Source organism: Podarcis pityusensis, assembly GCF_964106645.2.
Source record: "Podarcis pityusensis genome assembly, chromosome: 5".
Taxonomy (NCBI): Eukaryota; Metazoa; Chordata; class Lepidosauria; order Squamata; family Lacertidae; genus Podarcis; species Podarcis pityusensis.
The window spans coordinates 45092051-45118735 of NC_138032.1; the positions used below are offsets into that span (position 1 = coordinate 45092051).

The 26685-nt window shown below is 42.1% G+C and overlaps 1 protein-coding gene across 13 annotated transcripts in view; it reads right to left on the reverse strand.

The window, feature by feature from the left end:
* Positions 1 to 26685, reverse strand: part of SH3PXD2A (SH3 and PX domains 2A) — a 259093-nt gene that overhangs the window by 31348 nt on the left and 201060 nt on the right. For 11 of the 13 annotated variants that reach the window (XM_081006148.1, XM_081006151.1, XM_081006150.1 and 8 more), the window contains 2 exons: positions 3442 to 3555; positions 1765 to 1848 (listed from right to left, as the gene is read on the reverse strand). In XM_081006148.1, coding sequence (XP_080862274.1) covers positions 1765 to 1848; positions 3442 to 3555 — 198 coding nt within the window. Of the gene's footprint in view, positions 1 to 1764; positions 1849 to 3441; positions 3556 to 19559; positions 19759 to 26685 lie in introns of those variants that run through there. The other 2 variants (XM_081006147.1, XM_081006155.1) reach the window with 2 other exon arrangements.

The following is a 26685-nucleotide window of genomic DNA, read 5'->3' on the forward strand; positions in this document are numbered from 1 at the left end:
AAACCACGGAAGAATTCTCCATAAAAATACTTTCCCTTCAGTCAGCAGTCTCTTTCACGCCATCTCCCTTTGCCTCCTCTGAACCCCCTTGTTCAAATAACCTCTGTCAGGACAAAGTCACTCCATGCCTGAGAACTGAGATAATCTAATAATGTTAAGTTTTAGAGCATTTTCACATAAGACAAATCCCCACTAACAGTCTCTCACAACCCGGTGCCTTGAACTACAACTCCAATCAGCTTGCTAGGCCAAAATGTCTGGAGGCACCAGGTTTGGGAAGCCTTGTTTACTACCAGTTCAGAGAAGTTCTTACGGCAACTGGCGCTCCAAATGATAGTAAATCAGTAACTTCAAGCCTGAAAAATGTGCAGTCTCTGAGATGGCCACCTTCCCAAGGGATAGTGTAAGACCCAAGGAGTGGCCTACAAATTTCACGATTCTCAGAAAGAATTAAGGAGATTTCACCACATCCCTAGGCCTCACTCTCCTCTCTTTATGTGCAGCCCAGCTCTGGCAAATGAACAGGGCAGCGTTCTTCCCAACAGGCTGTAAATCAGGAGCATCAGATGTTCCCAGGAAGGTTTACAGTTTTTGTAAACGTTTCCAGTAAGAAGTGGCTTAGAGTCAGGAAAGGCAAAAGTCATTACAAGGATCTCTCTTCTGTGCAGGAAACAGTATGTTCCCCTACATGTGTGCTATGCCATATGAAGAGTACACAACTACTTTCACATGCATGAAATGCCCAGCTTGGTGTTATCGTCCCGTTGTATTTATATGCAGCAGAACCACTGACACATGCCGTGACAGCCTCCTGTGTCATTTGGTATAAGTATACTGCTGTTCTGGTAGTCTGCAACAGGAAGCATGTAGCATTATTTGCAGTGCTCAGGTTATGCCCCCACCCTTCATGGGAAGCTTTTAATATTTGATGTTTCATTGTATTTTTACATTCTGTTGGAAGCTGCCCAGAGTGGCTGCGGCAACCCAATCAGACGAGAAGGGTACTAATAAATATTATTACTATTACTATTATTACTACTATGCTACATACCGGTCAATGGATCAGGGTTGGCTACCAACTCTGAGCTCTGCAGTGGGGGGCAGGAGCGAGGGTGGGATATGGCATTGGCGGGGGGGGGGGAGGAAGAATTTAATTTCATGATTTAACTTCATCCACCAACCTAATCCTCAACCTTCAAGACACTATTAGGGGCTACAGTCAACACCCTCTTTAAACAGATTTCTAAAACATTCCTTTGCACAACCATTCTCAACTATGAACTTAATTTCTTGGCTCACGCTATCAGCCTACTTACTTTAGGTTTTAGGTACATTCCCTTCCCTCCCCATGGTCACAATAACTACCCACAGAAAATAATCAAGAATGAAAGAGCCATATTTACATCAAATACAAAAACTGATCAAATTGGCCTTTTCCTGCCTTCCCTTTTTCGGTCACCTTAAGGACCTTCAGAAGTGGTGCACAGATTAAAAGATGTGAAGAGTTGCTTGTGAAAGCATATAGTGTCTGCAGAGCTGATTTTTGCTATTGGCTCCCATCTGAACATGCTCAGCAGGTAGCACACCTAAATACCATCTAATTTTGCTGCAAGCAGGCTTGTTTCTACCGCAGAGAAGACAAGACCCAATAAAACGCAATACACCCGCCAGCAATCTGTAGCAATGTTGAATGGCAAGAGAAGCAGCAGCAGCAGCCACCAGCATGTACATCCTTCAAAGGACCATGTCCCAGAAGTTATTCACCTCGACTCTGCTGCCTGTTGACCATCCCTCCCAGTGTCCATCGCCGGTCCAGGCGTCTCAGGTGTGCCTTGCGTCTCTTAGAAACTATTTTGGAAAATGGATGAGAACATAAAAAAGGAAAGAAAGAAAAATAAAATGTGATGGGTGGGTGGGTGGGGTGGGAACCAAACTCAACGTAAAACATGGTAACAATAAGGACTAGTCTTGTGTTAGCGAGGATGAGATGTAATAATACATTCGGATTAGTTTACAAGAAGTGATAAAATAAGAAACTACCTGAGGCCCAGGCACAAACAGGCTTTCTCATGGTTCTTCGTTTAGTGGACATAAAATCATACTAAATAATAACAGTAATGGGTTGTATGTATCCAGAATTTTGGGAAGTCTTAAGAAATAGACATCAATAATATCACAGCACCTTTGCTTAGAATGCAGGGTGTTTGGAGCATTTCTTTATGACATCTTTGTGGCACAGGAACATTCAGAGCCTTTGCCAAAGTTGGAGCCTGTTCCTTAGATGACTCTGTACGAGCAGAGGGGAGGTCCAAATCTGTACCATGCAGGATGGAACCTTTAAAGAGGCCTCTACAATCCGATGTACACCAATTACACCATTGGCTTGCTCCCATCAGCCCCAGCCAGCATAGCCAATGATAAAAGATATCCAAAAACATCAGTAGGGCAATGGGTTCCCCATGTCTGTCCTGAGTAAAGATGCTACAAGTGCACCCCAACTGTATCTCCCGTTTGTGGATATGAACTTTTCCTCTGATGCAACCTAAACTCTACCATTCCTCTGCACTAAGGCTGAAGGGAGCCTTAATGTCATGCACAACTCTGTTTTGGGACAGCATCCTCTGTGCAGTTATTTATGAGTTGGATAAAGATGTACATATAATGGAATATGACAAAAAGTTAACACTAAAAGGGGAACAAAATACTGTGATGGGAGAGGATAGACTTGGTCAGCACTAAGCAAAATAGGGCAGTTAATGGCAACACCTTTTGCTGTACGCAGATTCTGATAGCATCTTAGACAAAAAGACTTGCAAACTGGGACAAAACCAGAATAATATCAACTATATAATATACTATTCGCATACATCAGGAAAAATATATATTATGAAAACAATTTCATAGATTATATAAACTCCTCTCCCCCACTGTGGTCTATGAAAGATTCAAGATAAGCTGAAAAAAACAACTCAAATAGCTGTGTTAAATCTCTTATGGAAGAACATGGGTGCGTTATTGTATACAAGCCACACGTGTCTAGACCACAATTTCTAGAAACCCAGCATCATTATAAACACAAAAGAATCAGCATTTTAAGAAAATATTTTATTATGCTTTAGAATAATGCCACAACCCATACAAGTGTTACTTCTATGATATGCTGTAAGCCGTCCAGAGTGGCTGGAGAAACCCAAACAGATGGGCGGGGGAATAAATAAATAAATAAATAAATAAATCTATAACCTCTTTTCCTACCAGATCAAGTTAGCCTAGGAAGGCATTTATTCTTCCCCTCAAATGGCATAAATAACTGTCAATAGGTAACCTACTAGCCTTTGTGCTGGTCTTTGAGATAGCTATGCTTATTCCTATAGGGTATATAGGGTAAAGGTGGGTTTTAATTATAATTCCTCACCCAGATCAATTACAGCTGTTTCTTACCTTCCCCTCCTTTGGACATGTTAATTTCAGAATCATCTCTAATTCCACTTTGGGATTCCAGGTAAGTGGCAGGGACCCAGCCCTGCTCTTCTGAGGTACTTACAAACCACCAACCTGTGAGGGTAAGGAAAGAATAAGAGTTAATTCACTGCAGAATCACCGTCCCCTAACAATTTCAAATTCTTCAAAACCAGTGTGTTAGTCATTCGCCCATGATAATGGAGGAAAAGAACTGTATGCTGGAATTCCACCCAAATTTTGTCACATGGCGTGATCCATGCAAACTACAGGAAAATTACAGCAAAAAACTCCTGCATTTACCTGGGTTAATGGGATTGGAAAATTGGTTTTTTCCCCCTGGAAGCAATTAACGCAGAAATGAGTGCTAAACTTATGCTAGATTTCCAGAAGTGTGAATGAGCATGTAAATGATCAGGGAAGGAAACACCAGGAAAACAGAGTAAAGTGCTGTCTGAATGCCGTCTAAGAGTTGTACTCCTGTTCAAGACTCCAACCACCCTGGAATAAGAACCTCCATAGCAGGATGGGGAGCACAGCAGAACTAACAGAGGTGTATGTGGTGGTGGGGAAGAAATTAAAATGTCATTTTCTGTCTTCCTCCTGCCCTGCCCAAGGCTTCCCTTGCTGTGCTATCCAGCATTAAAGGGTTCCGAGTTGGGGCTCGATGCCAAACATTTTATAAGTATACAAGCAGGAGGAGATGAGTCTTGAAAGGGGGGGAGGGAAACTTTTTGCTCGCCTTTTCCATGAAGTAGGAACTGCAAGAACTGCAATTTTTGTATAGAAGTCGGCATATTGCTGGTGGAAATAAAATCACCTAATTGCCAATGTAGGCAGAAAAATGTTCTGTATTCCTGGTAAAAATCGGGTTGCACAAATTTCCTTTATTAAAATGACTCCACACACTTTGAATAGCTTTTGTAGCCCCAGATAATTGTGTCCAAATGCCGTGGAACTCCCCTGGACTATTCAATTGGAAGTGGGAGTGTCAAACTGGAAATTCAAATACTAAAGTTGCAATTAGAATTGGTTTCTTCTCACAGTGCTGCCAAAAGACATTGCCCCAAACACACTGTGGGTCACATCATAACTAAGGTTCTGCTGCTGCAAGCGTCTGTGGGCAAAGTTCCACTAACAGGATGCTGCTTCCAGTGGAAGTTTTTGCTTCTCTCCCCTTCTCCCTGCAGCGCTTATGGTTAGGTGGACCCTTGGAGCAGCATGAGGGGCAGGGCAGGGGGGAGGGGCAGATCCCCACTGGATTCCAGTTCCCCCTGTAAATGAAAATAGCCCTTCTGATCATGGATAACTAGATAGGATCTATGCCAATACATAACCACAGACAAAGGACAGAGGCTATTAACCAGACTTAGCCAAGGCTGTGCGCTTTGCTTTCACTTTTAAATAAAAACAAAATGTCTGTGTGAATTCTACTTCATAATAAGCTCCCTTTTGGATGGAAATTAACACTCTGCAAAGTTGGATAATTCCTTTCCTATTGATATTCTTAAGCATATGGGTGATGTTAAACACAACAATTAATGAACTTGTAAATATATAAATTCTCACTGAGGCAAGCAAAGAGACTTGCTTAAAACATAACCTTTTAAATGAAGTGGTTAATGGTCCTTCGCAAAGCCCAGGTGTTCAGTGCAAATTAGATGCTTTTACTATTGGCTACTTCTCTTTGCCTCTCCCAAGGCACAGAGGCTGAGAAGAGTCAGCTGAAGTTTGCAAGAGTGAGAGATGGCGGGGAGGATAAGTTGGAGCAAGACCTGAGCCTTCTACCCATACCCTTGGTTTATGAACTAGATAAAATGTTCATATTTTTGAAGCATTGAAAGGTGCCTTTAAAGAGAGGGTGGGGGAAATAGCTCTTGGTTTTTGGAGCTGGGCAACCAAAATGAGGGAAGTAGAGAGGGAAAACCAGGAGCAGGGGTGTGTGTGTGTGTGTGTGTGTGTTTGCAGCATGGGCCAGAGCATTTATACCAAACTCCCAGGGCTAAACACCAACCCAGGTACCCTGCTTTGAATTTAAAATATGCATGGAGATAGGAGACTACAGTTGTACAGTGGAGAATGAAGAGCACTCTGTGCATGCTCACTCCCCACATATTCCAGGACTCAGACCTGGTAGTGAAAACAAGACTCAAGATGTACCCCGTAGTCTTGACACGAGTTAACTTAGATAGGGGAAACAGGCAAAAACAGTTGCTTATAGCTACAGCGACAGTGTTGCTAAAAGGAAAGTGAGAATGGGGAAAGTAAATCATTTTGTAAGGGAAACAAACTATATCCACCACTTGTAGTTTGCTGGCAAAGAAGTGGGTCCCCATTGGATACAGTAGGACAAACATATATAGGATTTAATTGAAAGCTTGTGGAGGAAGACGAGAGGCTGTAGCTGTTGGAAGTGGCAAGCAAAGAAGCACCCTGCATTTACTCAGAGGAAAACTGCTATTTCAGCATAAGAATTCTCTGGCATGGATTCACCAACTGATATTTGATATTGAGCATTCCTCAGGCATAAATGTGGACCAGAGCCTACTGCATGGCATAAAATATAGTGCATTAGTGAGTATGCCTTGTAATCTATGGTTTGTCTCACTGCTTTAGTTATCTAGATTAATCTTCTTACATGCACCTTTAATTCCCATTTTCCACTTGCATTTCATTTGAATCTCAACTGTGATGACCTCACCAGTTTTCAACAGGGCACAATACTGGGCTTCCAAAATTTGCCCCAACCAAGCACAGGAGGGTCCTCTATTTTACTGTGCAAATAATAGGAGGTAACATTCAAAGCCCATACTCTATAATCTAATTCTGCATGAGAAAGTGCTCTACTCCAAAAGTGAAGGCATGCATACATATCAAATTTAAATACTCTTAAAAGAATCCAAGCCAGTTCTAACAAAAGATGGTCAAATGAGAAGGAACCTCTCTCCTGTTCCCCTAAATGTTCCAAAAGGGAATCAAAAATAAAAACAGAGCAGCATCGATGACACCAGAGTCATTACTAGCATCATTTCATCAAGAGGCAGAGATTTCCATTTCCAAGAGAGATTTGGAAAACTTTGCTTCACAGTATTCCTGGTCAGGGAATTTAGTTACACTTTTACACAGCAAGAGGGAGATTCTCCCGACATGACGTTTACCCACAGCAGCCAGCTGCCGTAAATAATAATAATATTATTTAAAAAGAAAACCAACACCACCAACTCATTTCAAAAAGGCCTACTGCTGAAAATGAGGAATAGTTAATGGCATGGCAGGATAGGAGGCATGTTAGAGTTGAACATGCAATTGTAATTATGACGCAGAAGTAAACAGACCAGAAGCTGATACACATCTGATCCTAATTAGATGGAAACGGTCCTATGAATTCTTCTTCAGAAGCAAACGTTAGCCTGAGTGAAAAGAGCTGCACTATAAAGTTAACACTCTAGTAAAAACCATGACCTTTGAAGCATTTCATTTCACCCTGAACTTTGGTTTTGTGCCCTACTATTTCACAAAACAGAAAAGTTGGAAAAGACCTAAATACTATTTTCAACTCTGCATATAGCTTAAAACAGTTGAGCCAAACCAAGCCATTCCATATCCAAGTATAGCAGGGGGTTCTTGAACTTTCTACCCCCAGGGCCAACTTAAGAAGTCTGAGAATTACTGAGGCCCACTAGTCACAAAATGGTGGTACATGGAAGCAGAGTTTAGCATAACCAGCAGGCAAGTGCTGTCATTTCCTACAGATATCTAATCCATTTTTGGAAATTGCTAAATACTTTGCCACAGTGCTTGCATTGTGGCAAGGAGTTCCATACCTCAGGTTTCCTCAAGCTACGGTGAGTTCAGATATTTGCTGTGAAGGTATGGTGACTCAGCCTTCCTATTTTAGGCAGGATTTGCTGATCCAGAAGCTCTAAGTGGAGAAGTCTTTGCCTTTCATATTTTTCTTTCCTAACCTCACATACTTCTCAAAGTATCGTTACCCATCTCCTGTAATTTCTTCTCCCATTCTCCTTTCACAATCAACTTGTACCTTATCCCCCCTTCCCACTGCCAATTGCCAGTTTCTTTCATCCCCCTTCCCTGATCCTTTCACAACCCCTTGTCAACAGTTTTTCTCGCCAATATCCTGCCTTCCTGTACAGTCTATATTTGGTGGTGGTCCAGTGGGGAGGGGGGTCTAGGAAAAACAAAACAAAAACAAAGAAGATCTGCTTTAGCATCTATACCAACTTCCACATTGACAGAAACAAACAAACAAAAACCCACCCAATCATATTGCATTGTGCTCCACTCAGGGTTAGCCCTGCTGGGTGAAGTGATTTAATTCAGGTGCAACTTGCAAATAGATGGAAAGCAGGAACTAATGTTAAAATGGTTTGTCAAGTTTTAAAAGTGTTGGCCCAAGCAGTTTGAAGGTCCACAAGGCCGCCAGGAGACAGAGTTGATTGGGTAGTACAGTGGTACCTTGATTTGCAACCGTTTTGGATTATAACCACGTCAAACCCAGAAGTGTGTGTCCCTTTTTTTGGATTACAACCCATTTTTTTATTATTACAACCAATTTTGGGGGAGGAGGCCCCATTGGCGAAAGCATGCCTTGGGTTACAACCTGTTTTGGTTTACAACCAGACCTCCGGAACCGATTATGGTTGTAAACCAAGGTACCACTGTATATCAACACATACACACACGTGAATGAATGAATGAATGACCTTGGGCTGGCACTGGCTCCATTAGCTCTTCCTATATTTTTTTTATCAGAAGTGTTATTGTTATTCTGCAAGGATCAGTCAGAGATAACTTGTTTTCCTTGCCAACTCACATCTAGCCATTAAGCTCAATGTCTGGCTGTGTATAATTACCAACTTAAAATGCAGTGAGGTTGTTTCCCCCCTGTTCTGTTTAAAATAGCATTTGCATTTTGTTGTATACAGTTGTTTGTGCTTCCAAGTCATCCACTGACTGTCCACACCAGTGGGCAGAGAGGGGGCATGGATGTTTTCATATGGTTTACATTTTCAAATCAGATCAACACTGGTTTGGGGGCAAATGCATCAAAATGCAGTAATTCTCAAGGAACTACAGGATAGATGTGGATTGTGACTAAAGGCGTGTGTATGTGGCTTCACAAACCAGCAGTGGGAGTGCACCGGATTCAGAATATATTGGGAGTGTGTACACAGCCTCACTCAAGTCATTGCTTAGATCCAAAGTGATTCTGTAGATAGATGCAAGTTACCTTCAAGGCGTGAAATGATTATCAGTACTTTCATCACCCTGGGATGTCAAGGCTACTTTCACAGAGCAGTAAATGCTATGCAATCCTGCCTGGCACTCTGCTTGTTCACTCCTATTCAGTTGTCAGGAGTGACCAGGTGAAGAGGACGAGGCTCCTGCACTTTTAATTGTGGTCTGAAAGAAGGAAATCCAGCAGGTCTAGCTTGCATGACAACTGCAGCATGGATGGTTGTAAACATACCATGTTGAAGTCAGGTTTCTTACTCAAATGCACCAAAAAAGACACTATTAAATATATGAAATAACAAGGAAAGGAGAATGCCGGATTTAACAACACATAATGCTATGAACCTGCTGAAAAAATTGGGTCAAATATGGTTTGGATTGGGAGGTAACCAATAAAATATCCACATACAAGAAGTATGCCAACCTTCCTTTATGAAATGGGGGTGAAAGTCAAAACACTTGCAATAAGATGTTGGGAAATTGGGAGCATGAAACTGATTAACACACATCACCAGTTTCCTTCAAATTATGTTAAAAATAAAGTATTCAAGGCAGTAGTTGATAATAATATAATTTGAACTTTATGGCTGAAATCCTGTAAACCATTAGGAAAAAATAAGTCCCATGAGACCCAAACTGATCTTATGCACATAGCAAAGCACGAGAATCCAGTCAAACTAGATATGCATTGTGGTCAGCACTTATTTTTCTTACAGGTTAGGTCTTCCAGGTACAAAAGGAATACAAAACATGTGCATTGAGTATTTATGGATCCAGAGCCTGCTGCTGCATTATTTAAACAAAGAGCACCCTTACTGAAGCTGTGAAATTCCACCCACCATTTTTAACGAACACTTCGGGACAAACAAGGTTTCAATTTTCAAGGAGCTTAAGAATGTGCTGAAGTTGCATCTTTTGGGTTTCTATCTCCCATGGATTTGTGTGTACTGGGACACTGATGACACAACCTTTTCAGGTTTTTTGTATGATGAGATGCTGCATTTTGGAACGTGTGCAGTGCTAGTTAGCCTTTTTGGCAGTTATGCCACAAGTCAAATTCAAGGATGTATGTGTGTGTGTGTGTGTTGCTACACTACAATATATAAGAAGCTCCTTCTGTACTGGCACTATTTTGGTTCTATCCTACCGAAATAGGGCACAACCAGCAATGCACATGGGAGCGGCAGACAGAAATATAGTACAGACTATGTCATAGCCAGGAAGGTAGTAGCTGACCCTCTTCAACTCCTGCATAAGTGTGCCCCAAACTCCAGTTACGTGTATCACTTTGGCATCCATGCCATAGACTGGACACCTATGATCTAGTGGTGGCTGTGCCTTTGCCACAATCCGAGATATCTGACTACAAGAGCACTCCCTCCAGCTAAAAAAGGGCTCTCAAGGAAGAAAAATTGAGGCAGTTGCCTTAGACTCCATCTTAAGCAAATTGTCTAGACCTGAAGGGGGAAAATGCTTAGCCAAGAGCTACATAGAAGGAATCAAGATTGTTGTACTATAAAGCAAAAGCCCCTCTCTTGGCCAGATGGATATACACCCTGTACTGTATACATTTCTTAAGAGACTTCACTTTCAAAAATGAAGCAATGTATTCATGGAGCTGCCCCTGCCCTGCATTTATTCCTTTCTTTGTGCAGGAGTTGAGCACAATCCGTTATTACAACTATTCTGCAATAACATCTGCAGAGTATTATGTAAAGTTCTCTCTGCATGCTGCCAAGACAGTATGAGGTTCACTCTGGCTCCTGCATCATTGGTTGTGACTGAGCAGAATAATATTCTTTGCTGTACTTCATATGACTATCTTACTCCTTTCATCGAAAGGCATTAAAGTTTGAGGGCCACAGCACCAGGCTAACTTCATGCCCCTGCTGCCACCACTTTTTCCTTTATTAATTGGATTTTAAAACAAATCTGGAGAACAAAGTCCAAATTCACATGCATTCAATGTGTAAAAATCACTTTGCTTAAGCAAGCGCTAGCGGAATGCCCTATCCATTCTGCTTGTTTGTCTATATACATTAGAAGAGATAAGCTGACTGGCTTGCTCTTCTGCTTACACTAATTCACCCATCCTGAAAGACCTACACTGGCTCCCAGTACATTTCGGAGCACAATTCAAAGTGTTGGTGCTGACCTTTAAAGCCCTAAATGGCCTCGGTCCAGTATACCTGAAGAAGCGTCTCCACCCCCACTGTTCAGCCCAGACACTGAGGTCCAGGCGAGAAGTGAGGTTACAGGGAACCAGGCAGAGCGCCATCTCAGTAGTCAAGGAAATAAACACTATCTGACTTTTAGAAGACATCTGAAGGCAGCCCTGTTTAGGGAAGTTTTTAATGCCTGATGTTTCACCATTTTTATATACACTTTAAGCCACCCAGAGTGGCTGGGGAAACCCAGCCAGATGGACAGGGTAGAAATAATAAATTATTATTATTATTATTATTATTATTATTATTATTATTAATTGAATCATCTCTCATTGTAGAATCAGATATGTGTTGTTGGATAACTAGTGGGGTAGCCACCTGGTCCACCCAACCTCATACAGAAAAATGAGAGAGAGCAAAGGGCTTCCTAACATGAATAGTGGTTGGTTGGTGTGTGTGTGTGTGTGTGTGTGTGTGTGTGTACGCACGCGCGCGTGCAAAGCTGACCTCCCCCCATATCCAGAAGGATTACATCATAACTCAAGTGAAGAGCAGTGGTGTGTACAATGGCCTGAAAAGGTTTAGAAAAACAGAACTAAGACACACAGATGAACCATGCCCCTAGCTACAAAAAGAATTCAGGGTCATTGGCCAATCTAGCCTGGAAAAACATTCCTTCCAAAAACACGGTGATCAGTCACTTCCAAAATGTGAAAACAAACCCCATCTGCCTAGTCTCACCCAGGAGAAAGCTCTCTTAGCTCATGCCCATCCCACTTGAATATCTGGGATATCTGACATTCATTATTTGCACTTGAAAAGTTCTACATTAAGAATGAACGTAATGTTTTCCATTTTAGAGAAATTAAGAAGATGCACCAAATTCCAGAACACAATAGTTTCAAACAACATAATGGATGTTCCTTGTTCAGAAAACCTCTCCTCCATAACTGCCTAAAGAACACTTAGTACTGGTTCAGAATTTTTGGAAGGTTTGATTGGGTGAGCACATACATTACAACTTGTGTAATAGATTGGAAGCTGTCAGATCTGTTCAATAGGAGGCAATTCCTCATACTGCTAGTCAGTAATTTCCCTTCAACCGTGCAGAATGCACAACACAACTGATCACTGGGATTTCTGCCAGACATTCTCTGTGTATTACATACATAGATACATAGACCAAGAAGCTATGCATAATATTTTTACCCCACTCCCAGTTTCAGAGTATTTGCTAAAATCTGCTACTAATAATAGCTCCTATAATGAATTCACTGTGTTTTGCCAGCAAAGTCTGCATAATGACACAGAAGGAACAAAGCTGTATGTTGCTAGCTACAGGTATGATTTGGGGGAAACATTCAGGAGAAAAATGGTGTGGCCACAGACAAAAAGGCTTGCAGAGTAGATGTTAACTTTATTAACATATCACACACATGTTCATTTATTTATAGAGGAAAGTGATCTTTTTAGCCAGTGGCAAGAAGATCTGCAAAACCTATCAGTTTCCTCCTCATAACAAACTTCAATTCTCTCTGGCTGTCAAGTTCAATGCTTTTTGAAAACAGGACTGAGTACCCAGAGTGGTGTACAGTATAACCATAAAACTGCAGTATGTTCAATTAAAGTACAACTAAAAAACTTTCCAAAGGCAACAAAGAACATAATCCAGCCAAAACTTAAGCGCAAAAATCTAGAACAGCAGCAGGAGTATAAAAGGGATTTCCCATAGAAAGTGGCAGCAGAATTAGGTCACTATCAAAATTTCCAGTGAAAGAGACGCAAAAAGGAAGCCTGACAGATTTTAAATGAGAACGCTGTGGTACAACCAAATAAAAGGCTCCAAAGAATGGATGACCAAAGCCAAGTTACTCCTATTCAGACTCCAGGAGTGTATCTGTGAAATTTGGAGGTTTTTTTGTTTTGTTTTTTGTCCAAATGTGAATCATATTTGTGGACATTGAATTGCATTTACCATTTTACTTCCCACTTATTTGGTTGGAGAGATCCTTTTAGAGCTCTTCGTAATCCCATTTTGCTTTAACTACCCTGAAACAATTTGGCATTGTCAGCAAAGATGGCTACCTCACCACTCACCTCTGACTCTAAATCCTTTACAAACAAGTTAAAAAGCACAGGTCCCAATACCAATCCTGGGGGACTCTTCTTTCTACATCTTCCATTGAGAGAAGTCTCAATGCTCTCTGCTTCCTGTGTTGAAATCTTTTAGACAGTCTAAGGACAGAATGTGGACTGGATCACCTCTATCAATAAGATTGTTGACACTCTCAAAGAATTCTAACAGGTTAGTGAGAATTTATCCAGAACAGGTTGAATCACCTCAGCAGTGTTCTTGACTAACAGTACTTCCATCTAGTCTGAATTAAGTTTCAGTTTATAAACTCCTATCTGCTCCTGAATTCATGCCAGACACTAATTTACCACTTCCACTGCCTCCCTGGCATCAGATGATGGAACTAAGAGGTTATCTGCCTACTGGCAACACCTTAGCCCCAGGAGAATATCCAGTAGGAACTGTCCCCACAGGAAGTGTAATTTATTTTCTGCTTCAATTCTGTTTATTTTTCATTCAGTTGTATTTCAGATTTAGCCTGAGTTTTCAATATATACATGGAAAGGCTGCATTTCTGCATCTTTAACTTGAATGAATTATAGCCACTTTCTAAAACCCTTGTCTGTCCTTCCTTCCCTGTTGCTACCTATTATAGCCTATCTATAGGCTTAGCAGCATTATTTTATGCAAGGACATTGCAACCATAGACCATTCCAGTACCAGCAGAAGCCACACCTCCCCCCTTTTGGAAAATACTTTAACCGGCTGCAAGAGTTTGGCGAGGACAATACAGCCCATGAATCATCATGCGGAGGAGGGAAAGCGTTTCCGTCTTTCTCCACAATGAACTAGAAATTTTCAGCTTAGAGAAATAAAGCTACTTTCAACCCTGAAATTCTATGCATGTGCTCTCAAAAGTAAGTCTCACCGAGTTCAAATGGGACTTGTTTCCAGAGAAATGTGCTAGCCTGAATGTATTGCAGGCTTGTACACAACACTGTGAGAAAGAAACGGGTCTTAATTCATTGCACCAGATAAGGATTTCTACAATCACAGCAAGACTTCCCAAACTTCCATATGCTAGGGTCACCACCAAATTTGATGAGGCAAATAACATTCGTCTTTCAGATCTCTGTAATACTGTACAGGCATCCCCAAACTCGGCCTTCCAGCTGTTTTGGGACTACAATTCCCATCATCCCTGACCACTGGTCCTGTTAGCTAGGGATGATGGGAGTTGTAGTCCCAAAACATATGGAGGGCAGAGTTTGGGGATGCCTGCTGTAATACATTTAATATTTATGGAATTCAACCACATCTGGGCAACAGCTCAGTGGTAACACAACTGCTTTGCATGCAGAAGGTCCCAGGTTCCATCCAAAAACGATCAGGGGATCTGAAAGACCCCTGCCCAAGACTTTGAATAGTCAGAGTAGACAATACTGTGTTAGATGGACAGTCTGACCTGGCGCAAGACAGTTTTCCATGTTCCATTCTCTAGAAGCACTGAAAAGAAGTAACCAACCTAAATGGTGAGCTAATGCATAGAAACAACAGACAAGTCCTGTTTATGGAGGCATTTAGAGAACAGGACTTTTACTCCCATTCCACAGGAAGCAAAACTGAAAGAAGAACAACCACTTCCCTGAACAGCTTTGTTTCCACCGGTATTTCATACTGGAATACATATTCCTTTCATGCTCTTCCTCTCTTGCCAAATCAGTCATCTGAATATACATACTATGTGCTAAAGTGGAGCCGGACACTATGAAAGCTACTTTGGCAATTGCTGACTTTGTGCCACTATACAAGAACACAGGAGACTGCCTTATACATCGGTCCATCTCAGCATTGTCTGCACCAGGTATCTTCAACCTTCTCAGGTCCAGCACCCACTTTTAACCCAAACATGCCTTTGGGGACCCATTTCTTAACCTTTTACCATATATTTGCAGGGCAGTAGTGCTCCTGTTGCGACCCACCTTGGATCTGGCCATGACCCACCAGTTGAGGATCTGTGCTCTACAATGATTGGGCAGTGCTCAGGCAGAAACCTTTCCCAGCCCTACCTGGAGATGTTGGGGGATTGAACCAGGGACCTTCTGCATGCAGCACAACGGCTCTACCATTCAGCTACGACTCCTCCCCATAGTGCAAAAAAGACAACACAGAACACTTAAAAAAAAAAAAAGTAACTCTGAGGTCAATGGAACTGGGGATCAAATCCCAGGGGCAATCAGGAATTTACTGTTTTGGACCTTGATTCAATGCAATGTTTACCAATGCCAGTTGTGGTAGATTTCTCCCACATCAGACAGGGCCAGATGGAGGCCGTTAAGAGTATAATTCTGGGAAAAGCTAAAAAGGAACCCTCGTCTGCGACAGGCATTCCGTCCAGATCCTGAAGCCCAGTCCAGCATTTCAAACGTTCCTCTTTTTAAAGCTCTTCCAGGCAATGTTTCAGAAAGCAGCTACTTGAGCTGGAGAGAAAGGTAATGGTGCCAAGCCTGAAGGGAGGGGAAAAGTTTGAGATCACACAACGCTGTCTTGTAATTAGACAAACCGCTGGGTCTGAACGGCAGCAACTCCTCCAAAGCAACTGGTCCACTTCCTGAATTCTACTCGTAATTTGTACCAAAGAACAGTACAAGATCAGCCCAAGTCGAATGCAACCTTTGGTGGTGGTGGAAGGGCACTTGCAGGTAGTGGGTAGAGCAACATATGCAATTCTCACCAGTGCTCATTCCCGCCATGCAAGAATCATATTTCTTCACATCTCCCCACTTCTCTCCATATAGCCAAGCAAAGGGCACCATCATGGTACAAGGACGCATCGCGCCCAAGCAGAAGCACTCAAAAGAGGGTGAAGAGCATGGCTGACAAGGAGCATGGCCTGGAGAGAGGGCCAAGACAGAGAGGCCTGCATTCGGACTCTGGGCTGCCTAAATGTAATTCTTTTCCTTCCATCAGAGACACTCATGGAGTTGGGAGGGTTAGTTGCCACAGTGCCCGTGGCAAGTGCTTTTGTGGATTCCTGGACACTGGGAATCAAGCCTGCTCCACTTTGATTCTCCCCTTTCAGCAGTATGGGCCTCATTCTGGCTTTTGTTTCCTGGTCATAGTAGAACATTGCAAGGAATTGGGAGTCTTTCTAGTTAGAAGTCACACTGCACAGGTTGGGCAGGTTTCACAGGTGTGCTGTTAGCAAGCATCTAGTTGTTTGTCAAAAGGGTTGCTGAGTTCCCCTTGCCTTTTTTGCAGAAGGAGGGAGACCCAAATAACGTACAAACCTCTCTAAGCAACTACTTAGCAAACATACATGTCAGCACCCTTCACTGATGCAAACTGATGCAGTGCTTTGTACAAAGTTTTTACATTGTACATTAACGTTTTGTTACAATAATGATACCAGAGATACTGACAGAGTTACCAACATGCAGTGGATTGTATTTATTCTGGTTCTGACACAAGTTATAAGTCATTCCACACACTGAGGTGTGACAAACATTCTGCCTGAAAGAAAATAATTGCGTCATTTCACACTGCAACTAGTCTCTCACACAGGTGTGACTTCTCTGCCACTAAGCAAAGGTCCCCCTTCACCAAGTTGAGTTAGAGTAAGGGTAGTGGTGAAATACTGCAGACTGAAGAGGTATTTTTTTCTACAATGCAAGAGTTCAAATGTCAACAGAACAGGGCACTGCTGCTTCAGAATGCCTCTTATTTTTCAAACCTGGACCAGCAAAGACACAAGAGATGCCCAATTCTTCAGAGATGTTAAGAAATCCCACCCCAAACCTGGAAGGAATTCACTGTCTTTTATCCCAGGTTTTCCAACGTTCTCAATAGAAGCAGAATTTGAGTCTCTTCTCTTGACATAAACTATTCCAGATACAAGTAAAACAGCAGAACAGAATAAGAGAAACTCAGGCAGAAATTGGGGGAAGAAGGTCTGTGTATTTTAGCCATGAAGGAAATATTCCTTCAATCCTGACAGATCACACAGAACTATCATTAGCCAGGCATGTTAACCTTTGCAAACCAACGGTCGGCAGCCTATTAGCCTATGAGCTGTAAGTATTGTACAATATGCCTCATAACACCAGAGCCATTCATAGGAAGTGACTGGCAGGAAAACCCTTGTACGCTTGCCAGTTTGCTTGTAACAGGCAACCCACAGCACCGCTACCAATAATGCCACTTTGAAAGATGCTTTTTCAGTTCCTCCTGGAAACATTTCCCATCAACCGGGCTCAAGTGGGAATGCGTTCTTCAATCTGGCATCGCTTTTTTAAGAATGGCTGCATCAACAGTGCCTCATCGTTTTATGGGAGAGCTGCCTGGAACAGCTTCCTGCAACAAGCAACTAGAAGTCTTCCGCCTTGCTACAGACAGAGGATTCAAAAAGCTGCATGAATCACAGGGGCTGGCTTTCCATCATGGAACTAAGCAGCTTCACTAGAAAGAACTTCATATAGATTTTTAAATAAAATAAAGGCAACCTTTTTGGTCTCATGTTTTATGAAAGCAGCACAAAAAAACATGCAAGGCATATCTAGGAAAAGCTTCCAGGAAAGGAATAAGTGTTCTGATCAGGAAGAGAGGGTCCATTCCTTACAGACACAGCTTTTCAAAAACTACATACTGTACCTCATGCACTGTATCTTAGACTGTTTGTCCTGAACTACCAGCATACTACCAACGAAACATAGGGCTTATCCACACTTACCTTTTTTCTGCTCTTTCCAGGCACTGTCTGTGCGTAAAAGCTCCATGTTTGAGTGTTTTTTTTGTTTTTTGCTTTGGAGTTCCCCCCACTTTTTAAAGCTCAATTGGAGCAAATGACAATCTGCCAACCCCCCCCCCCCCCCCAGTTTGATGTTTGCTTTGACCAAGTGCTAAAGGGTTTTCGCAGGTAAAGCTCCATGGCAAACAAAACACACACACACCCCCAAAAAACCCCGCTCAGACACAGAGCTTTTAATCATGGACCTATGCCTGGAAAGAGCAGAGCAAAAGACAAGTGTGGATAAGCCCCAAAACACAGAGTCACAAATGTTAATTGCAAGGCAGGGAACTGGTAGTTCAAGGTACCAGGAGAGCACAGCTCCCATTAGCTTGAGCCAGCATGGTCAGTAATCAGGAATTATGAGAGTTGTACTCTAACACCTGGAGAAGCACAGGTTTCCCATACTTGTCATAGGGGAATCAGCCACAATGTAATCCAACTTTAACTTCTGAACTTTTCCAAAACACTAAGAGCATGTCATTGAGCTGAGCTTCTAATTGTTTTATTTGTCTCTGCACCAGGGAAGTTTTATTATGGTTTTATTGATTTTGTTTGTTTAAGTTGTATTTTGTATTTTTATATACGGTATTATTGATTGTAATTTGTAAGCCACCTACATAATTTTACTGCTGACCAGTCATGAAATTACTAATAAAGATGATGATAGTAATCCACTTCTGACAGAAATTCTATTCCCCTCCCACTTCACTACCCATGCTACCATTTCAAAATAAAAGGCAGAGAAAAATTTATCTGTTCACACACTCCATTATATGATAAGAGTTCACAGATGGAAACTGCATTGAAAAAGGAAAGGAAAGAGAAATGGATCAGAAAACCTTCACACATGTACAAATGAACTTCTAAGTACACTTCGATAAAAAGCAGCCATCCCAGGGCTGAACTAAAGGAGAGTCCTTGTTAGCTAGTACTGTAGGAGTACTTTCATAGTTTGGTTTTCCCCCCAAGATGAGAGGGGCAAAACACACAAAATAACAACTACTTATAAACACAGCTCCTTATAAAAGACCATTATGGGCTAGCTAGGAGGTACACAGTTTAACAAAATACATAGAACTCAAGTTGAAAACCCTTGAAATCACAGCCTTGTACTGTAAAGCATTTGATAAATGATTCTTCTTCTCAGTATCTAGTTATGAAACGCAGCCAGCAAACTATACCACATTGGGCATAATTTTTGTGTGGAAAACTGAATACAAATGGAATTTAATCATTAAGAATTCTGCAAGTACAATATAAGCTATCAACTTACAAAAACTTGTATAGGGGAGGCTTAATACAGGCATCTCATTCTAACATTCCAAACAGCTTCCTAAATTAGAAAAAAAAACCCAGTTGGACATGCCAGCTTGCTTAGTATTAAATGAGTCAAGAGAGCACAGGAAGCAGCACCACAAAACTTCTACTGTGCAGCTGATATTCAGGCAATGTTATCCTATAATCCAATATATTTGTTTCTTTAACACAGGCATCCCCAAACTCAGCCCTCCAGCTTTTTGGGGGCTACAACTCCTATCACCCCTAGCTAACAGGACCAGTGGTCAGGGATGATAGGAATTGTAGTCCCAAAACAGCTGGAGGGCCAAGTTTGGGGGTGCCTGCTTTAACAGAAGCCATAGCAACCACATACAAAATACAACAGTTTATTCATGTGCAGCTTTACAATATAGCTCATCATAAAAGCTACACAATGCTGTCAGCATTCATTCAATACCATTTTGCATCTCAAACAGTTCTACCAACAACACTGGAAATACTGTTTCACAAGAAGGCAAGTAGAACACAATCCTACCAAACTGCCGACGCCACTTCCTGAAGCATCCAGGTGTTCCTTGAACATCCCCCATCCATATACAGCTCCTATCCTACAAATATTCTTAGCCAGTAAGCTCCAACAAGGCGATGGAAGCAACTGACACACTTTTCAATCTGAACAAACTAAACCTACTCTGGTCGGGCACTGGTTTGGTTTTGGGTTTTGCTTTTTTTTGCTTTCCCTCCCAGATGTCCTTCGGGCTCCTCTTCTCAGTCCTATTCAAACAACATCCCTGGCTTTGAAGCCACGCCTCGAGGAACGGAAACAACAGTCAACCCTCTGGAACATGTTTCCTATAAACTAGAAGCCTGCAGAACAGCCAGCACATTGAGCAAACTGCCAATTAACCAAATACATTGCACTGGGGGGAGAGAGAGAGAGAGAGAGAGAGAGGGAAGAGACTGAAGGAGTAGGAGATGGCTGCTCCCAAAGCAACTCAGAAATCTGAATCCACAGTTCCTGCAACTCCTTCCAACTACATTCTATTTTTCTAGCCCATGGATTATATAGCTGGTAGAACACACAACCAAAACACACCATTATGGAGCATCTACAAATACACAGAGTAAAGATTATACAACACAGTCCTAAACTAGAACATGGATCTCATTTAAAACCATAGACAAAGTTTCTTTGTCTTCATTAGTCCATATGACAAGCACAAGATGCACACTATTGAATGCTTGAAATCCCATCAGTTTTATCTGATATCAATGGTGCACACACATTCATGTATTCAGACAGATGTATATCACAAGCGGTTACATTTTCATGGAAGCTGGCACAATGAGTTCCACTACTACAATGGGAATTACCCCCCCCCCCACTACATGACTCCTGCACCCTCCTCTTATCTTCCTGGGATGGTCAGCTGAGCACCCACAACAGGGTGCAGGGACAGGAGAGAGGAGATTGTTCCTTCAGCACAATAATTTCTGCTTGCCAGGTAAACAATCAACTACAGGTTGAATTCCATCCTTTGCAACTGGTAGTGTTGCATAATTGGAAAGGATTAAGTTCCAACGTTGAAGACAGTTGCGGAACCAAACACCTGTAATTCCAGATTTGTGGGAGATGGCTGGCCTTCAAGACTAACTAAAACACTATGTACACATTCTAAGTTCTTAAACCAGTCAGAAAACAATCAGGAAAATGCTAGACCTGTGTGTTAAAACAGCCTACTATAGCTTAAGATTCTTAGTTCTATGGTTGGTTTCCGAAACAAACTGTGAGCCCCAAATGAATTCAATTCAGTTCAAGAACCAGGTACACTTTCAGAGGCCAAATGTCAATGGTGGGTGGCACCAGACAATACATGTGAGTTTTACCTTTGTAGGGTAGGCTACATATCAGAGTTCCAAGGACACATTAGCTCGGTTAATTAGAGCATGGTGATCATAGCACCAAGGTTGCAGGTTTGATCCCTAAACAGGACAGCTGCCCATTTCTGCATTGCAGGGGGTTGGACTAGATGATCCTCAGGGTCCTTTCCAACTCTACAATTCTACACCAAGGAGATGCAAAAGCTGGACTGGTAGGGTATGTGGCTTGGGAGAGTTCTGAAGGCCAGATAAAGAGGCCTGAGGACCACATTTGATCCCTTTGGTTCCCCACCCCTTAACTAGATAGCTGTAAACACCAACAAGTTCAAGAGCCATGTGGAGGGAGGGGTCCACTTTCGAAGGAGCAGAGGCAAAAAGCAGTGGGGAATCATTGCAAGGCTTTGCTCAAATCCCCATCTCAATAGTTACTGGCATGTTTGGGGAAAACAGCTCTGCAGTCCAGGTTCTCCGTTGCCACGAGACTCTTGGATATGTATAACAATACCGTTTTAATAGGACCGAAGAGAAACCAGATTATTAGTGTATGGCTGCAAAATGGCTCCAAGACAATTAAAGGGTGGCCTCCACTTGCTTACTTCACTGGGCGTGGGGGAGAGAATTAGTCAATGGAACAAGGTCAGCACATTACATTTGGTGGGCTAGAGAGGTGAAAGATGCATTTCTCTGGGCCAACTACAGTGTAGCCAAATGGCATGGAAGACAAGTGTGGGAGAGAAAGACCATCAACATTTTCTTTGCATTCACTAAAGGCTTCCAGACAAAAATACCCATCTGTTGTCTGGTTCAGAACAGCCACTCTTCACTATTAACTGAGGCACACTGCTAAATTCTAGTTTCCAATATACAATTTCCATGTTGGAGGGCTTTAGAAAGATCACCTGAGCCAAACTATCACAGTGAGCACCTGGATTGAACATGTCACCTGTACTGAGCCCACATTGAATTGACCATGTGACCCCTTAATCAGAGGTGAAACTAGGCTTTATTTAACCAGGGTCAAAGACTCAGTTTCGTACCCCCTACATACATTTGCGTACACACTCACAGGCTGGGAGCCTCTGCATGCTTCACCTGGGGCAAAAAAACCTGGCTAGCCACACACACACACACACACACGGTAGCTATAGCACTGCCGTCATCCAGCACAGTTCATAATCAAGCCCACGTTTACCACCCAATCCTCTTCTGAGAGCATTGCAACAGCACAGAAAATCTGGAGTAAATTTCAAGTTCTGCTCAAATCTGCATGTCTTACCGTGTTAATTCAGTCATATGGCATAACCTTTGATCTACCTCATTACTTTGCAGCTGAAATGTTGCAATGCAGTTCTCCAACCAAAAAATGGAGATTAGTGGGGAAAGTGAGCACAAAATGCATATATTAGTGGAAATAATGTTCATTCATTCTATTATGGAACACTGCTTGCAAAAAAGTGCATAATAGGCAAAATTGTGTAAAAAAAAATGCTCATATGAGGGGTAAGTATCTCCAATATGTTTTCAATCACTACGCAACAATGAAGGTGGCAGCAATTTTTTTAAAAAATTAAGAACACCTGCTTCCCAGAAAGCAGCAGAGATTACTGAGATTTTAAAAAAACACAATCTGATAGTAACTTTTGAAAAAGTACTTCTCTAGTAGAGAGAGACTGAAGCCAAAATAATCACTGGTGGGGAAATCCCCCTCCCCAATGTTTCATGGTAGATAAACCAGAAGGTCATGTTAGGTTCCTTCAGAACTTTCTAACGTACAGGACAAGACTATCTGTGGGCACAGGGCTTGAGATATTTACAAAAGGCTCAACAGAGAACTGATGAATCAACAATGGGTCCTTTGACCCAACTGTAGTTTTTGGTTCTTGCCGCCAGACTCGCCTGCATCCTCTCCCTAACTATGCTACAGTCTGCCAGCGCTTATTTGTTCTCCAACTCAGCTTTCAAATATTCTGAGACCAAGCCAGCAAAAAGTGTAATTGTTTCTCCAGATGATGTCTTTTGAAGTTAACTCTGGAGATGCTGAAAAGAGGAGCTGGGAGGGGGGGTAATCTTGTTCATGGAGCAGCAGAACAATGTCAAATGTTAGTTAGACTTCAGCTCCTGAACAGGGAATTCAATGAGTAGAAATGTGTGTTGGTGTTATGAACTGGGTGTTTCTTTAAGACCCTGAACGTTTCCAAGCAAAGGAAGGAGTGCAAATATGATCTACACTCACACAGATTTGAATAGAAGTTTGTTCAATACTTGAGGACACTTATAGTTAGAAAATTTAAGTGTTCCATAGTGCTCTTCATACATTATCTAAACATAAAGTACTGGCATAATTTCAACCTTGTTTAAGAACGATCTCTATCTGCTTTAGTTTAAAAATAAACACCTATAGCAGCAGTGGGGAATGAAGCCCAGGACAAGTACTAATTTGGCTCATGAAGCCCTTCCCTCCAAACAACACCCACCTACATTACATCTGACACCATATATGATGTCAGCTATGGGGCAGATATGGATGTGGCTACAAAGGAATGAACTGGGAGCTTAAATTGAACCCCCAGTTGTTTCTTTGCGAGTGGGGCTCCCAGTAGGTGTGACTCAATTAACTGGTGCCAACAAAAAGCCCCTGCTTGGATTGGCTGTATTGGGGAGAACAGCCAATGGGGTTTATCTGCTCAGTTTTGAAGCATTCAGGAATGGAAGAAACTCATTTGATTGATTCAGGGAGCCCTCCTGACAAGTCCAAGTAATCAAAACCCCAAAATCTGGGGAGAAATTTGAATGAGAATTTCTGAAGCAAGCCTAATTCTCTTCTGAAAGTGAGTCCCTGTATCCTATAAATAAAGCTATGGGTTTATCTGGTTCCAAGAACTGGAAGGTGTCCATAGCCATATCAAGTAGATCAAAATTAGAAATTCCCATTACACAAAGTAAGGTTATATCATGCTTTCACCCACGACATGTTGGGCCAAGTCAATAGCATTCCTCTTAGGTCCACAAACATGTACCCCAGAGATTGCATGAAGAAACAGCAAAGTTTCAGAGAAAATATATCATATGCTCAGGCAACTGTGCCTACTCTTTGACCCAGACCACCCCAGATTTTGATTTAAGTCTTAGCTAATTTGAGATCAATTCTAACTACTGTATATCTCAGTTTTTCAAACACAACAAAAGAATACAAAGTGCTGCAACTTTAAGAAGAAACGAAACCAGCTGGGCTTTGTTTCGAATTTTGGATGTCTTTGCATTCAGAATTATTTTGTCACAATGGTTTCCTGCTGCCAAGACACACTCCAGTTCCAAGCACAGGGGGTAACTTGATCCAAACAAAACACATGCACTGCTCAAGAGACACTCACTCCAGAAGATCAAATTGCTCTTCTATACAGAAATACAAGAAATGTTCTTGGGGAAAACTCACTTTCTTTCTTAAAGAACAGTAAGTACACATTCCCAAGCCATCCACTTACCTATTCAAACTACTTGCCTAAGATTCGATGGCACATTAGATTTGCGTAAATACAATATTTTACACTATTTGATAAATCTCTCACTCTGCCCAAAACACCAGGCAAGAATGGAGAGAGGATTGGAAAACAATGGGAATAAATGAGAGCGTCCCCAAAATGTTGACATTCTGATGCTCAGAGTCTCTGCATTCCAAAAGGATTTTTGCACTCAGAAGGGCTGTTGAATCAATCTACAGTGAAAATTACAAAGATATGCTAGACTATTCAAAGTTGCTCTCATGATGGAGATTTTTATTAAGTGAAAAAACAAAAGCAGGACTTTATTTTCTGCTAAAAGCAGGGAAGTGAAGAAGGAATATTTGCACACACAAGCAGGATGCTTCCCCCCACCCACATCATATAATTCCTTCCAACTCAGCCCTATGTAGAGGCTTTCATGGAGAAAAAGGATATACAGTGGTACCTCGGGTTACATACGCTTCAGGTTACATACGCTTCACGTTACAGACTCCGCTAACCCAGAAATAGTACCTCGGGTTAAGAACTTTGCTTCAGGATGAGAACAGAAATCGGGCAGCAGCGGCACGGCGGCAGCAGGAGGCCCCATTAGCTAAAGTGGTGCTTCAGGTTAAGAACAGTTTCAGGTTAAGAATGGACCTCCGAAACGAATTAAGTACGTAACCAGAGGTACCACTGTACTTTAGCAACACATGGATCATGTATAGTTTTTACAACAGTGTGCTGAATAGCACCTCGAAATCCTAACAAATTCATAATGTATGCACCTGATAAAATTGTGCTCCAGCACATTAAGTTTTGGGACAGAGTCAGTGTTAGAAACCGAGATATGAAAGCTGGGAGCTAAATGGCACCTTAAACCTAAGTTATAGGCACAACAATGGAATGTCTAGGCGTGCTTTTTTATAACAAGAATACAAAGCTGAAAATGAATGAACAGCAGCTAAATATTATGTTCATTTGTCTCATGGTCCAGTCCTGCCCCTGCCCACCCCCCTAATATTCTTAAGAAGGTCTCTTCCCCAGTCTTCAGAGACTAGCTGGAAGTGGGGAGGCAGGAAAAGGTCCTCCTTTCCTTCCACTCAGTAGTTTTAATCTGAAATCTTGGGCACAGTACTGAGCCCAGAGCTCAGAAACTGCTTGCACTAATGAAATTCCCTGTTGCAAAATGCTCCTAGAACAATGGGAGTTTTGAACACTGGACGAAGTAGCTCAGTATCACCATATTACGCCAGTGCTGAAAGCTCTGTACTGGCTGCGACTACATTACCAAGCTAAATTCAAATTTACTATTAGCTGAGCTGGCTCTGCCATTAGGCAGACTGAGGCAGCTGCCTCAGGCAGCAAAAGCCCCAAAGGTGCCCTGCTGCCTCCCCTGGCAGCACAGAAGTGGCACTGGTATCGGCACTAATCACACCCGAATCTGTTGAGCTCTCATCTGAAATCGATGCTAATGCTGGCACTGCTTCTCTGCCAGTGGTGTGAAACAGGATGCGCTGCCCCTGACTATTAGTATATAAAGCCCTATACACCAGCCAGATCACTGCACTCATCATGCAAAGCCATACTGTCTGTCTCACATATTAATTTTGGTTCTATGCAGTCTAAGGCTTTCAGCATGGTGGCACCAGCACTTAGGAACATCGTTCCTATTAAAATCAAACTGATATTTCATCACCTACCCCAAATGTGTTTCACTAAACACATTAATTATATTTTAATAATTTTATTGTACACCACATGGTATTTTTAATGAATTGGTAGTTTAGAAATACCCTTATTAATAAAAGCAAAAATGGCAAAGTTTGCACACCTGAAAGAGGGTGGGATAAAGCAGGAACATCCCAGGCCATCTATGAAACTTGTCCCAGAAACTAAAACAGGCGAACAGAATCTTAGATTTTGTTGTTGTTGTTTAGTCGTGTCTGACTCTTCGTGACCCTATGGACCAGAGCATGCCCGGCACTCCAGTCTTCCACTGCCTCCCACAGTTTGGTCAGACTCATGCTGGTAGCTTCATGGATCACTGCCTTGCCATGGCAAAGGGGCGTGAATAACTCAGAGAAGCTATGAGCTATGCCGTGCAGGGCCACCCAAGATGGACAGGTCATCGTGGAGAGTTTTGACCAAACGTGATCTACCTGGAGCAGGAACCGGCAAGCCACTCCAGTATCCCTGCCAAGAAAACTCCATCTTAGATTTAGCAGAGCCCAAACAGGGCATGATACCAGGAATAGGCAGAAATAAAGACTATGACCTTACAAGCAGTTTTAAACCTTG